Here is a 14,730-nt window from a genome sequence, read left to right as displayed (position 1 = left end):
GTGCCATCATTTCTTTTGACCCAAGTACTGACATTCAGAGGGTCCATGGCAATCTTTGAACCTGCACACGGCAGTGTCAATTGTCCTTTGCATGAAGCGGAGGTAGCGCCCTCTTCTTTGTCTACATGCGAACAAACAAACGTAGAAAGGAGAGAATACGCTCTAAAATGCCAGGCTTCATCAAGAGATTATTACATGAACAAGTTATTGCTCCAGCAGTGGCCAATGAATAAGCCATCAACTGTTCTGGGAAAGGTTTCAAAATCTCTATGGGAAAAATTCCGAACATTACAACATGTAAATGATTTGTTAGAGGAGATTGATTGTCTACTCTATGATTGATAAACACTTTGACAATCATTGTTTCCAACAAAATAGTGCTAGAAAAAGCACTATTTCACAAGTTTTTGGTAACTGAATTTAAAAGCATCACTTTTTCTGAACTCACCATTAACTTTTTTAGCACTATCTAATGGTAAAAGATGATGATGATGATCAACCGTTGATATGCTTTAAGTATACGTTATATATCTCTCTGTTGATCCCTATTTGAATGTCAAAAGTGTTTGTAATCATACCCTCACACTCTTTTAGGATTTGGAAGGTCTCTCAGAAGGGTTGGTGGTGCATTCATGGGGTTAGAATTGTCAGCATGAATCTGTTCAACAAAAAGCTTACGATAGCTTACGAAATTGTTGACACCAACGTAAAAACATCAATTAGTAAACCAGTCCAATATAAGCTCTACATGTACTTGCCATATGTACTATGTACAATAAACCTAGAGAATGACTCATTCCCCAGCTCACAAAAGCCTTTGCATTACTGAACACGATGGTTTTGACACTTAAATAAATGGACGCTTAAACCGTCAGTGTTTGCTATATTGATATTGAGGCCATTCATGTGCTTAAATATTTTATAGGAAATGCCCCCGCCTACGGCTATTCCCGCACCTGACCCGCCCACCGAGGAAGCCAGCTCGCCAACCGCTCCCGCCACTCGGCGTGCGGCTGCTGTAGCTGCGGCAACCCCGGACACGCCCACTACAAGTACACCTAGCACGCCCGTTGTGGTAGCCAGTAAATCTGCGCCCACCGAACCCGCACCCAAGGCTATCCGCCGGGACGCACAAGGCTTTGAAAAGTTCGACGATTACTTCAGGTACATCGAGAATCAATCTTCAATTGGCGAGCCTAATAAGCGCAGTAACACCAACCACCTGGTCTGTTTTTTTCTCTTCCGTTGTGTAGCGATTCCGAGAAGGAAGACACGCCTCAAAAGAAGCCCGTGGAAGCGGCGGCCGCTACCGAAGAAGCCAGTCTCGAGTCCATGGACATTTCTGCCGAACAGGTAACAATTGACTTAATGAAGAGTCCTTTACACAAAGTGACAAAGGACTGGGACGGATGGGAAGTTTTTGTGGTTAAAAGAAAAATATTATATAAAAAGCAGAAAGCAGTATTGTATGCTGCCCAAAGAAAATGGTCTTTGATTGAGAGGCACTGAACTGGTACTTGTCCGCAAATTCTTATCATATATTTTCAAAAAAAAAAAAAACAAGTTAGTAAGTCAAATTCTTATGTACGTCTAGACACCCACCTCTGTGCGGGACAAAGCCAAAGCCACGCCCATTCGTGAAACGCGGGCCACTCGAGGGAAAACCGCCGCTGCCACCACTGAGACCCCCACCACCACCACCGCTCCTGCTTCCGCCGTTTCCGTCGTGGCTGAAGGGACCGTGGTCAATGACGAAGAGACCATCGAGAACATTGGCAACTTTCTGGCCACCGACGCCTCCTCCGTCACCGGCGGTGAAAGCACGCCTGCCGATGGCACGGACCCTCTGGTGGTGGCCAAGAAGAGCACTGACACCAACGCGAAGGAACTGGTCAGCCTCATATTTGGCCAAGACGAGAAGAGCCCCAAGAAGAAGGCCATCCCGCAGGATGACTCCATCTATGACCTGGAAATCGACGGTGAGGATTTCGAGAGCGATCGAGCCGGCCCCGGCTCGATCATGGACAATGGAAAAAGCCAGCAGGTCAAGAACGGCCGGTCCAGCACGCCCATGGCCACATCCACGCCGCACGCCCGTCGAGTGGCGGCGGCGGGAGCGGCGGGTGGCTCTGATATTCAGAGTAAGGAGATGTTGGCCAAGAAGGAAGGCGTGACCAAGATTGGGAACAACATGTACTTCTATTCGGGGCCCAAGAAGGAGGTCCGAACCGGCGGCGAGGACGACGACGAAGAGGACGAGTATTACGAGGACGAGGATGGGCCCATCTTGATGACTCGAGACAATGGGGACGACGAGGACGGGAACAACATTGACGAGGACGACGATTACAGCTTCAGACACGCCGTAAGTCAGATGTTCTTCTCCGGGGGTTGGTTTGTGTAAAATCGATCCATGCCAATGTTTCTCGGATTTGATGCCTTGTTAAGGTTCCATTTTGAATCCTGGAATAATTGCCATCCCCTGCCAAGTTGGCACGTGTTCTTCTTCCAATTTTCCCAAGGGGGAAGAGCTAATGGAGGGCGACTATCTGTGTAAGAAGGTTCATCTCATCAATCACGTGTGCCTCGTTCTTACCTGTAGGAGTTTGAGTCGGATCAATTCTCGCCGAGAGGAGGTCACTCCAAACGTGGAGGCAAGAAATACTCAACCGGACGGAAGCAACATCGCACCAATTACGTGTATGGAGCCCGAAGCACGGCCTCCAAAACCAGGAGATGCGGCGAGTGCGAGGGTTGCAATCGTGACGATTGCCAGAAATGCGATCCATGCAAGGACAAGCCCAAATTTGGGGGTAAAGATATTCTTTTACATGATTATCCCTTCCTTTAGCTACTAATGTTCCCCAAAAGGGAGCCTCGCGTGAGTGCTATTAGCGTAACGAAATTCATTTTGAACAAGTTAAGGTTGCAACAACCAAATAAAGCACCTACATAGATCTTAACTCGGCGTTGGAGTGGCACATACAGTACATTAAACATTCAATACCAAACTTGTTGTGTCTAAAACATTCGCAAGAAATGAATTGATTATGGTCGAAGAATCGGCAAAGTCAAACAAAAAATAACCATGATGTGGATTTCAACTTGAACAAACAGATTGCAAATTCGATCATCTTGCTCAAAAACACTCGTAGGTTTGAATTGTAACTCGTACTTAAAGGTGTACTGAAAATAACAATAACCCCTTCATGTATCTATTTACGTGTGCGTGGTGGAATGTTGGATTGATCTCGGATAATTCAAGTTCAGCCACATGTGTGTGTCACCATTCGTTGAAATATCCGGGTACCACAATCGCAATGAAACTCAAGAGCACAAGAATGAAATACATTTTCCATTGCAGGTCACGGAACCAAGAAACAAGCGTGCATTTACCGCGTGTGCATGTGGAAGAATCCAGGCGGGGCCACTCGCCTCCGCGAAACGGGAACGGCCGTGCGCTCACGCGGTCGACCCCGTGGTTCGGGACGCGGACGCTCGGACGGCATTCCTAAGGGCACGCCGGTCACGCCGGAAGTGGCTCGGAGTATGGTGTCCAAGGTCTCGGGCACCACACCCACACCCACCTCATCCACCCCGAGTGGACGGGGCCGACGCGGGCGTAAATCCATCTCGGTCATCTCACCCGCACCGGGTCAAAAGCCCAAGGACGAGGATCTGCCCAAGTTCGACCCGGACAAGTTCAAGCCCGGGTACACGCCCCCCGTGGTCAAGAAGGGCGACGAGGAGTACGTGGTGGTGGTCACCGGGGTCAAGGACACGGGCTTGTGCGGCAAATATTGGGCCGATATGGACAACTTGCCCAAACGTCGGACCCGTAAAAGTCTGGCTGAAGAAGAGGAGAAGGCAGCCGCAGCGGCGGGGGCGGCGGCCGGCGCAGTGCCGTCAGCCCCGTCATCCACCACGTCCTCGTCGTCGTCCACCACGACCACAGCCAAGAAAGCTGACACGCCGGCGGGCCGGAAAGGTAAAAGGGCCGCCGAGCCCGACGAGACGGCTGCGGCCGAGGAACCGCCCACCAAAAAGGGTCCCCAGGCCAAGGCCGTGCCTCCCAAAGCCAAGAAATCGCAAGAGAAGACTCGAGCCGATGACGAGGAGTCGCTGATGTCGGTGCAAGTGGTGCACAATGACCATGAACAGACCCAAGAGGATGAGCGACAAGCTCAGGCAGAAATGCATTTCGGTCCAGGGGCCAAGGCCGCCAAGACCGCCAAGACCGCCTCGGCGTCGGCCTCGGTGCCGCCGCCACCGGTTCAAATGCCGCCGGGTGTGGTGTCCGCACTGGGCGGGACCACTCCCTCGGATCCGCAACAACGAACCGTTCCTTGTGTGGCCGACACGTCGACTCATAAGGAGGTGGTGGTGGAGTGCTTTGCCCCTTACGACGACCACAGGTACTTGCTTGAAACGATAGACATGGAACTTTGGATGACCAACATTAGGAATGTGCTCATAAAGTGCCCTAGGGCAGCCTCTGCAGCCTCTGTCCAGATTTAACAAAGTTCTCCTACCCAAGTCCAAACGGCAGACTGGCCTTCATTATCGATTGTGTTTTTTCTCTCTCTCATTAGATGGGTGAATATAGGGAAAGAACGGGACGGAATGGCCCCGGATGCCGTGCAATACGCCCGTGCTCTGCGGCCTCCGTATCACTTGTTGTCGTTCCTCCGCATTAAAGGCTACTCCACCAAAGGCATGTCTTGCACCGACAAGAACACCATGGTAAGTGCCACACCCATTTCGGCTTTTTTTTATAAAAAAAAAAAGGTAATAAGAAATAATTTTGGGTGTTATCTGAAGAAAAAGCATAATAACTAGACCTAGGAAAAGAAGTTAAAAACCTAAAACATAAGTTTTTTACCTTTTTGGCCACATCTTGGACAAACTACCTAAAATGCCTTTTTTTGCAAAAAAAAAAACAAAACAATTTTATACCTTTTTGGCATTTTTCATGCTCACTTGTTAAAAGAATTGAAAAAGCAGACAACAAGTTTGAAATATGGTTAGGAATATGAGTAATTCGTTTGCTGAGATTGACAAATGGTCACTTCACACCAAATCCAAAACTGACTTAGCTGACCAAGAATCTCACGACCCCTAAAACGTTTATTTTATAAACGCATGCCTTTGTTGTATGGCTTTGATTTTTTCAACAAATGAGAAACTGTAACATCATCTTTTGAGCACGTTTCAAACAAACTTTAAAATTTTCTGTTTTACTTTACTTAGCATTTTTTTCTGGTTTTTTTTCACATTTTTATGAATGATTTTGGTACCTTTTTTCCGGGGTCTAATCATTTTTTTTCTGTTTTTTTCACATTTTTATGAATGATTTTGGTACCTTTTTTCCGGGGTCTAATCATAACTAACTTGCACCACCACGAGCCAACTAAAATGTCCAGCTAGATGAGTTGGGTTACATATTTTAGAAGAATAGCTATTTTTTTGTAATTCTGACGCCCTAAACCCAGTTCGGCATTGGTTATCCGCTTCACATCACAATAAAAACAGGGAGCAAATATTTGCAGATCATTTGAAAAAATTGGGAACATATGTCAAAGTTGGTGATTGATTTCTAACATGTTATGTTATGTGGTTCTTGCCATCATTTTTCAAAAAAATGGGCAGTACTTTCTGGGAATGATCGATCAGTATTTACTAATTATGAACAATCGTGATCTCGCACAATACAAGTTAAGACTGTAAATCGCTGGCCCAGCTAACCACAAGGGAAGCCATGAATTTTAAAAACGTTTTAGGTTAGGTTGAGCTTAAAAAACAGTTTTTTTCACCGAAACATTTTCCATTAATATCATGCTCTCAAATGGATTGCCATAGGAGTGTCGGTTTTAGAAAGCATTGCATAACTTGCGTACTTGGGGAATAAAGAATGAAGCCTATAGTTTCATTACATGGTGGCCATGAAGTTCTAATTGAAGATCACCGTTTCTCTTTTATCCTTCATTTAAAAAGCAAATTTTAGTTATAACCCTGATTGGAGCAACCGAGAAAACTTGATACGCAAATACTTCAGAGGCTAGGAACCATTTTCCATCGTGTTGCCAGTAATCGGTTGATTTCTATTCCTAGGTGTTTGTGGTGTTGGAGGGCGAGATCACAGTGGTGCTCCATACCACCCAATTCAACGCCAAGAAGGGCGACTCCTTCTATATCCCACCCAAGAACTACTACAATCTCATCAATCAGAAGGCCCGCGAGGCCGAGCTGTCGCTTATCCAGTTCCAGTACGACGGACCCCTGCCCACCGTGTCAGCCGCCTCTCAGTCCGGCACGCCCAAGGGTGGAGCAGCCCCGCCCCCCGCCGCATCCAGTTAGGCTCGAACGCCTGGATCGCAGCAAGAGAGAAAATGTGTGGGTGTATGTGTGTATATATCTAAATACTAGTAAGAGGGGTGGAGAAAGGGTATAAGAGGTGGAAAAAAAAATCATATCACCCTACTGCCATCTTGCCCCTGCTTCGCAAATTGGAGGAAAACGCGAAGAAGTGTCCCTTCCCATTCATTTTGCGAGTTCAGTATCATAATCATCATGTACTTGGCCATTTTATTTTTTGGAACTGGTCACGTTTCAATTCTCGAGTCGCCTTGCTTTCTGCGCTTTGTTCCCAGACTACTCGCACTTCAAATACAACACATGCCTCGTAGAAGCTGAAACCAAGTCATGTCATTTTGAGATTTTTTGATTGAGTTATGTGTAGGTAGGTAGGTAGGTAGGTCGGAGGCTCGAACCCGTCATATTTTCCAACAATCAAGGATCAAGGTCAGAGTCCAATCGATTCAGTGGCTGAACGAGCAAAAAATAATATCAAACTATTTGTTGATGGAAGATTGGGCTAGACAAGCCGTTATAAATGTTTGAAATGGGGCAGACAAAATCCTTAATTGGATAGTTATTTAAAAGGCCATTAATGGAGGATGATCACGGGTCGACTCATTTATGCATAGAAAAATTCTTAAGGATACCTCGATCTTAACCAGTTGCTTCCTACCATACCACGAACGAAACTTCTTATCCAATCGAGAACCTTACCTTGGATCCCAATGTTATAAAGCCTATTCTACTTTATTAAGGGCCTTGGCAAAATCAAGATAGACAGCATCAACTGATTCATGTCACTAGTTCCTCAATAATGTGTTCTATATTCAATCGGTTGGGTGACCGTGCTAAAATGCGCTCGGGACCCATGGTTGACTTCATGGACTTCAAGAAACTTAAAGTTTGAGCTTAATTTTTTCAACTTTAGCTCCTCCTACTGGAGACCCTGGATGCAGAGACGCGCGAGCTTTTGCAAGTGGCTCCGCTTTAAAAAGTAAACAATGAGAAGAACTAAAGTGTGTCCAAACACATTTCTAATTAACAATGCACTGACTGAGAAAGAGTACTGTCCTGACAAACACCATCGAATATTTACTTCATGGAGACTACTAACCTGTCTTTAAAGACAAGCAATATAGTTGATTCATGGATAGAGGCATCTTACATTGTTATTGATATATTTGTTCCTTTCTAATTTCTTTGTGAATCAGATTTTTCAGCAGATAAGATAGTTAAAACAAATTGTTAGAGAGTTAAAGTTAACAATAACACATGTAGCTCATCCAGATCTTTTAGGAAACAAGCCACTGTTTGCTAGATCATGTAAATTGTTAGATTTGACTATACTCTCTCTTTTGATGTGCTTTAGTTAAAGTTGTTACTGACTTGCAGTAAAAGAGCAGTATGAGAATTACATTCTATTGAAATCTACTATACAAACATAATTCTAATGACATATAATACTTTAGCCATATGGAATCAGTAGGTTAAGCCTGGTGGAATCTGTCATAAATCATTCAAAATCTCAACTTCTTAAGCACTACAGATGTTTGAGCTCTTTTTGCAAATGACTGACTCCCTGTGGGGCTTTGTTTGGAACGTTTTACACGCTCATTCAAAACTTACAGCCAATCAGATCGGTCGAATTCGATGACGTATACTCAACCTCACGCGTCTCTGACTAAAGGGTCTCTACCTCCAGCGACAAATTACAGAAAAGAAATTGGAATTGAAAGGTGTAACTAACACCTGCCTCTACTCACAATAAGAACGATGTATTATGTTAAGTTAATTGCAAAGGCATGAATATGGACCAGTTCAAGTTATATGGTACCGGCGGTGAGTGCTTTCATAAGGAGGAGAGAACTCAGGATAAAAAGTGCTTTGATCGGTGTTGCTTGGTCTTGAGGACAGTCATCTTTTGGCCAAAGATGACAATTGACATGAAGAAATAAGCCAGAAGAGGCACACACTGTGCCATTCACTGGGTCTTCTTTTTTGCCTGTGACATCTCTAGCGCCCATAGTTGTATGTAGTGGATGATAGTGATATGGAGCCACTCCAAAAGATCGCTATAGACGTTGTTAGACGTCTACCGGTTGCAATATAAATTGGATGGATCAGCGTTGTTTGAATGGATATGAGAGGATGTTTTTGCCAGGCGTGGTGTCCCAAATGAAGTTGTCTTTGATGGAGGGTCAGATTCGGAATCACATAATTTCACGGTGTTCCTTGAGGATTTGGGGGCCAAAGGCTCATTTCATCGCACCATATTACCACCAAACTAACCCGTTGGAACATTTTAATCGTACATGTGCGAACCTTTTGTGAATAAACAGTTCAGTTCAGTCTTTTGACGAGAGCAGCCTCAGGTTTAGCTGCTCCTTGTTTAGGCCAAGACACTTTAACATTTTAACTTTCTCTTCTTCTTATCTCTAGTTTCGCAGTAATATACATTCTCTTTATATGAAAGTATTCTCCGAAGGCGAGAATCGAACCCACGCCCTCTGGGGAACCATTGTATGCCTCTATCGCATACATTAGACCACTCAGCTACCAGCTCTCAAATGGTCGTGTAGTCACAGATGAAGATCTTTTAGAGGCCATCATGGATTTGAGACTCTCGAGCTCTCCTGGTCGTCCAGATGGTGTGACATCTCAGTTTCTGATGAGATGCTCACTGGTTCTTGCTCCTGTTTTCTCGTACTTGAAGCGTTGCATCGTGGATCAGGGCAAGTTCCCCTCTTCTTTGAAGTTAGCTCACGTTGTTCCAACTTTTAAAGGGGGAGCCAAGTGGTCTCACTTCGAATATTGCGAAGGTGTTTGAGAAGATCATCAAGCTCGAATTTGTTGAATTTCTTGACATTCGTGAAGTCCTTCCTCCTAGCCAGCATGGGTTCCGAGCACATTTTAGCACCGTTGCCCAACTGATTGAACTTATAGAGCAGGTTATTGAGGGACTGGAGAGCCATGAATCAGTCGATGTAGTTTATCTCGACTTTGCCAAGGCCTTTGACAAGGAAGATCATGGCCTTTTAGTTAAAAGGCTCCATGAGATTGGGATCCAAGGCAAGGTTCTCAATTGGCTAAGAAGTTTCATTTGTGGCAGGAAGCAATTGCTTAAGGTTTAGGGATCCCTTAGTGACGTACATGATGTCAAGTCGGGTGGTCCTCAGGGCTCCATTTTGGTTCCTCTCCTCTCCATCATCTTCATTGCTCCGCTTCAGGAGCTTGGTAGTAGTAATGTCAGTATCTCTTCCGATGCTGATGATACAAAATTGGTAGTTGGTAGGAATGGTCAGAACTCCGGTTGTCTGTTAGAGTTCCTAGACCAAATCTACACCTGGGTTGCTGCGAGTAACATGGCACTGAATGGAATGAAATTCCGCTCAATGACCTTTGGGTCGACGCCATTAGACACTTCACTATTAGGTGATGAAGGTAAGGATATTGAGCAGGTCTCATCCTCCAAAATAATGGACAGTTCGATGAGCAAATCCAGTTGAAGGTGGGTAAAGCCTTTCAAAGGTGGGGTTTGATATATCGCACGTTTAAGTCCAGAGATAGTATCACGATGCTAACTCTGTACAAGTCGATTTGTCAGCTGCATCTTGAATATGCCTCGCCCATTTGGGCTCCAATGAGTTTAGCCGGTTTGCAAAAGGTCGAACAAGTCCAAAGATGTTTCACTAGGAACATCACAGGATTGAAAGAGCTCTCATATTGGGAGAGGCTAAAAAGTTGGGACTGAACAGTGTTCAGAGAAGGTACGAAAGGTATCTGATACTGTACGTCTTCAAAAGTATCCATGAGCTTTGTCCCAACCCAGGATTTAGGGTCAATGCTAGTGACCGCAGAGGCTTAATGTGCGTTTTGAGAGCACCTTCAAGCGTTCGGGAATCCAGGCTAGTTCGAACAATGAAGTCCACTTCTTTTCTTTCTCGGGCTCCTTCATTGTTTAATTTGCTTCCCTCTAATATCCATAGGGAATGCGTAGGCCTTGTTGATCCAGTAGAAGGATCAACACTTGGGCGTGGACAAGTTTTTGACTAATATCCCGATCAACCTTATATTCAAGGGTTAGCCACATCAGCCAAATCTAATTCTTTTGTCGATCAAATAATTTATTTAAATAAAAGTCAAGTAAAATGAATATGGAATTCCAATCCCAGTAGCGGTAAGGAAGTCCGCAAAAAGAGTTAAAAAGTAATTGGACGAATTTCCTACCGGGCTACGCTAAATGAAGCCACAAGGATGTCAAAGCATGAGACATTGTTCGCAAGCGGTGTGCTATTGCCCATTGATGTAAAGTTGGAATTGAAGAACCCCGCCCGGTTTTGTCGATGTCAACGGATAACATTAACATGTCACGGATTGCAGAGCAAGTGTTTGTTAGAAGTGATGAAAACGGCGATCAAGAGGATGAACAAATATGATCGGAGACTCAAGACCATTCTCTCAGGCTACTCAGATAGAAGTTTGATGTATATTTGTTGAAGCCGACAGAATGCATGGGAGACTCGCAGCTGGGTAAATTACGAGGAAGAGGACGACCAAGGAAAGGAGTAGAAGCCCGATGAATTTCAGAGCCCAAGGAGTGAATCTTAGATCGAACAAAGATCCAACTTATGTAGTATAGTACGACTCATACTGATGGGGAATTGATCAACACAGCGAGGAAAAACATTGCCTTTTGTCGTTGAAAGATTTTGGGCGTCGTCTTTGTATTGGATTTTGTATTGTATTTATTTAGGGAGACAGGTACATCATATTTGGTTAAGTTTTAAGCCTGATAACCCACGGCTGCCCATAGACCAAATGGCTTTTTTCATAGGAGCCGACACTACCCTCAGCAATGAGGATATCAGTGAATACTTGCGTGTCGCAGTGTCAGTGTTTTCATCAAAGCAATCACGAGGCGGATAAGGAGCCACCCAAGGTGCTCACCCCCCCCACCCCCACCCCCCGACAGGAGTAGCATTTATCTACATTGCACTCGGATGAGTAAGCACGAGTGATATCCACCGTTAGATCGGAGTAGATCGGAGGCTCACGATTTCAATGAGTTCAAGGCCGACACGGGCTAGAGATTGACTAGTCCTCTGTTGTAGGGTTTTCAGGTCATTGGAGGAGAGTTACAGAGTTGTGTCATCGGCAAACATAGTCGTTTTCAAATCAGATATTCTGGGAAGATTGTTAATGTAGATCAAAAAGAACAAAGGCACTAAATTACTTCCCTGTGGGACGCCGCAAGTCAAACCCGAGGACACCACATCCAGGTCTCCTCGTTGCTGTCTTTGAAATAGGTAGCTCCTTCACCATTTTAATATGTTATCACTGTACCCATAATGTTCCATCTTTGCAACGAGAAATTCATGGTTAACGGTCTCAAAAGCCTTTTTCAAATCAAGAAAATGCCAGCTGAGTATTTTTTCGATTGTTCTTCACTCATATTATTGAAAAAATTGTGAAACGCGTGACTTGTAGAAAGACCTGGCCTAAATCCAAGATAAGAATCAGTCAAGTGATTTTCCTCGAAAGGAGCAAATGCGAGATGTTGGTAAACAGTTTTTCCCAAGATTTTTAACAATGAAGTTAATATACTATTGGCCGATAACCGGATAAATCCTCTTACTCTTTTCCAGCTTGACGGTATGAAGCCAGTCACAAGAGGTATGTTTATCAATGTCGTAAGAGGGCCCACAATTTCTGTCTTGACACCTGTTATACTTAAGCCATATATCTCATCAATGCCATGACTGGTTTTATTGGGAAGTTTGTCAATTACTTGAAATACATCCCATCGAGTTACTTTCTTACAATAATATTTTTCGCTCTTGATTTTTTGATAAAATTTTGACAAGAAACTGATGTCCAACATCGCCGATTGATAAATCGTCGTTAATGGTTTTACCGACCGAGGCAAAGTAGTTGTTAAAAGCTTTTGTTATATCATGCTTGTTTGTGATTAAACAACTCGCATTTTTCATTTGGATTGGTGGCGATTTTTTTTTCATTTTATTCAAGCTCTTTTACTCTTAGCTCCTTTCCAAATTACACCGAGATTTTTTGTATTAGAATCAAAGTACCTTTTGCTATACATTGATTTTGAATTTTTTTTTTTGGTTATAGTATAGTAGATGTTAGAGTAAAGTTTTAGTTCTTTTCTATTCTTCTCATTGGGAACTCTTCGAAATTTTAGATACAACTTCTGTTAATGTTTTTTGACGTAATGAGTTCTTTAGTCATCTAAGGAATTTAAGCAAAATTCCACATTTGGCGTTATTTTGCGATTTGTAAATAGATTGTCAATTTGTGTTTTTGATTTAGTTATTATTCTTGTTGGTTTATTGATGAGAGGTACGAGTTATAAGGCGATTATAAGGTTATTCAGCTTCCTCTAGCGTTTCTCATCTCAAAAGCTTCGTTTCAGCCCCAAAGAATTTTTTTTAGCTCTCTCACATTTCTTTTCGACGTCAAAATGCAATATTTTTGCTCCGCTGGGCTGATTGATCAAGAATATGACGTTAATTGCTAAACCAAGAATCAACAATAGTTCAAGTTGCAGAGGGCAATTACGATCTTCAAGTGATTTAAAGATCTCTATTTTGAAGCAAGTTACGGAATGTGTATCAATGGGGACGTTTAGGGAAGCTTTAGTAGATATCAGGGTTGGCAAAGAAACACCGGTTGGATGAAAAAACAACAACACGTCTTGGCGGGTTTTTACCGGCAGGTTAATAGCAAATTGTTTTCAATTGTGTCCCTTATTTTCCCTTGACCTTCCTGTTTCTTTGGCTGCAATTGGATTACGTAATAATAGAACTGGAAGAGAAATGCTCCAATTTCCAAGACTTATATGGTAGGAATTTGATTTTTGTTCACTCCTTAATGTTATTTGGTAACATTTGTAACGACTTACATTTCTGCAAAAGAAATGGTATCAAAACGGTGTCAATGAACTCCTTCCTCCTATCCAGCACTGGTTCCGAGCACATTGTAGCACGGTTACCCAACTGATTAAGCATTTAGAGCAGGTCAGTGAGGGACTGGACAGGCATGATCCAGTTGATGTTGTTTATCTTGATTTTGCCAGGGCCTTTGATAAAGTAGATCATGGCCTTTTGTTGAATAGACCTCATAACATGGGGATCCAAGGCAAGGTTCTCAATTGGAGAAGAAGCTTCATTCATGATAGGAAGCAAATTGGTAAGGTTGAGGGATCCCTTAGTGACATAGTCAATGTAGCGGCCGAAATCAAACAACACAAATCCTTTATGATTCACTCATGTTTTCGTTCAACTATCGATCATAAAGGTCAAAGATGCCACAAAAACGTAAACACGGTCGGGGGAATTATCTGTTCTTGCGTCGTAGATTTCAAACATCGCCTTTTTCCGGTTTGGTGCGCTCGCTATCAACGGCGTCCTGAACTAAGTTTGGGCGGGAAAATCGAACCATGAAAGCTCTGTAACAGTCAAGTCTAGGGACCCTAGATGCACCAGGGTCTCTAGTCAAGTCAGGTGTTCCTCAGGGCTCCATCCTAGGACCCCTCCTTTTTACAATATTCGTTGCCCCGTTTCAAAAGCTTAGTATTACTGCCAGTCTCTCTTCTTATGCTGACGACACAAAGTTAGTTTATGTTAGGAATGGCCAGAATTCCAGTAGCCTTGCAAAGGACTTTGATCGAATCTACTCTTGAGTAGTACTAAGAGTAATATGGCCATGAACGAAATGAAATTCCGCTCAATGACCTTTGGGTCAACTCCTTAAATACTCCACCCGTAGATAATGGAGGTAAAGATATTGAGCAGGTTTCATCTTTGAAAGATTTAGGTAAAGATAGCATCACGATGCTAACTCTGTACAAGTCGATTGTCCAGCCACATCTTGAATATGCCTCACCCATTTGGGCTCCAATGAGTTCAGCAGGTTTGCAAAAGATCGAACAAGTCCAAAGATGTTTCACTAGGAACATCACACGATTGAGAGAGCTATTGTACAAGGAGAGACTAGAAAAGTTGGGACTGTACAGTGTTCAGTAAGGTACGAAAGGTATCTGATGCTGTACGTAGGCCTTGTTGATCCAGTAGCATCTTTCAATTCAGACTTTGACAGATTTTTAGATTGCATTCCAGATTGACCCTACATTCAAGGACTAGCTCGGTCTGCCAACTCAAATTCGTTGGGAGACCAAATATCATCTAAATATTGAAAGTTAATAAGTAGACGAATTGTAACCTTTCATTTTACTAGTACTGGGGATTACATTCCCTGCAGCGGTTAGAAAAGCCCGTGAACAACCAAACCAAACCAAAAAAATACTTGGACGCGCTGTTAGCCCTCCTGTTACCGTCACTAGGCTAGTGGGGA

At 43.6% G+C, this 14,730-nt stretch overlaps 1 protein-coding gene across 1 annotated transcript in view; it reads left to right on the top strand.

The window, feature by feature from the left end:
* The window catches only part of LOC131881876 (treacle protein-like), an 8,082-nt gene extending 1,383 nt beyond the window's left edge, over positions 1-6,699 (top strand). Inside the window, exons 2-8 of the mRNA XM_059228867.1 lie at positions 926-1,164; positions 1,254-1,353; positions 1,595-2,365; positions 2,603-2,813; positions 3,365-4,415; positions 4,593-4,743; positions 6,112-6,699. Coding sequence (XP_059084850.1) covers positions 926-1,164; positions 1,254-1,353; positions 1,595-2,365; positions 2,603-2,813; positions 3,365-4,415; positions 4,593-4,743; positions 6,112-6,357 — 2,769 coding nt within the window. The 3' untranslated portion in view covers positions 6,358-6,699. The remainder of the gene's footprint in view (positions 1-925; positions 1,165-1,253; positions 1,354-1,594; positions 2,366-2,602; positions 2,814-3,364; positions 4,416-4,592; positions 4,744-6,111) is intronic.
* Positions 6,700-14,730: the final 8,031 nt, after the last annotated feature.

Source organism: Tigriopus californicus, chromosome 6 (genome assembly GCF_007210705.1).
Source record: "Tigriopus californicus strain San Diego chromosome 6, Tcal_SD_v2.1, whole genome shotgun sequence".
Classification (NCBI taxonomy): Eukaryota; Metazoa; Arthropoda; class Copepoda; order Harpacticoida; family Harpacticidae; genus Tigriopus; species Tigriopus californicus.
This window is presented reverse-complemented; position numbering and strand designations above follow the sequence as displayed.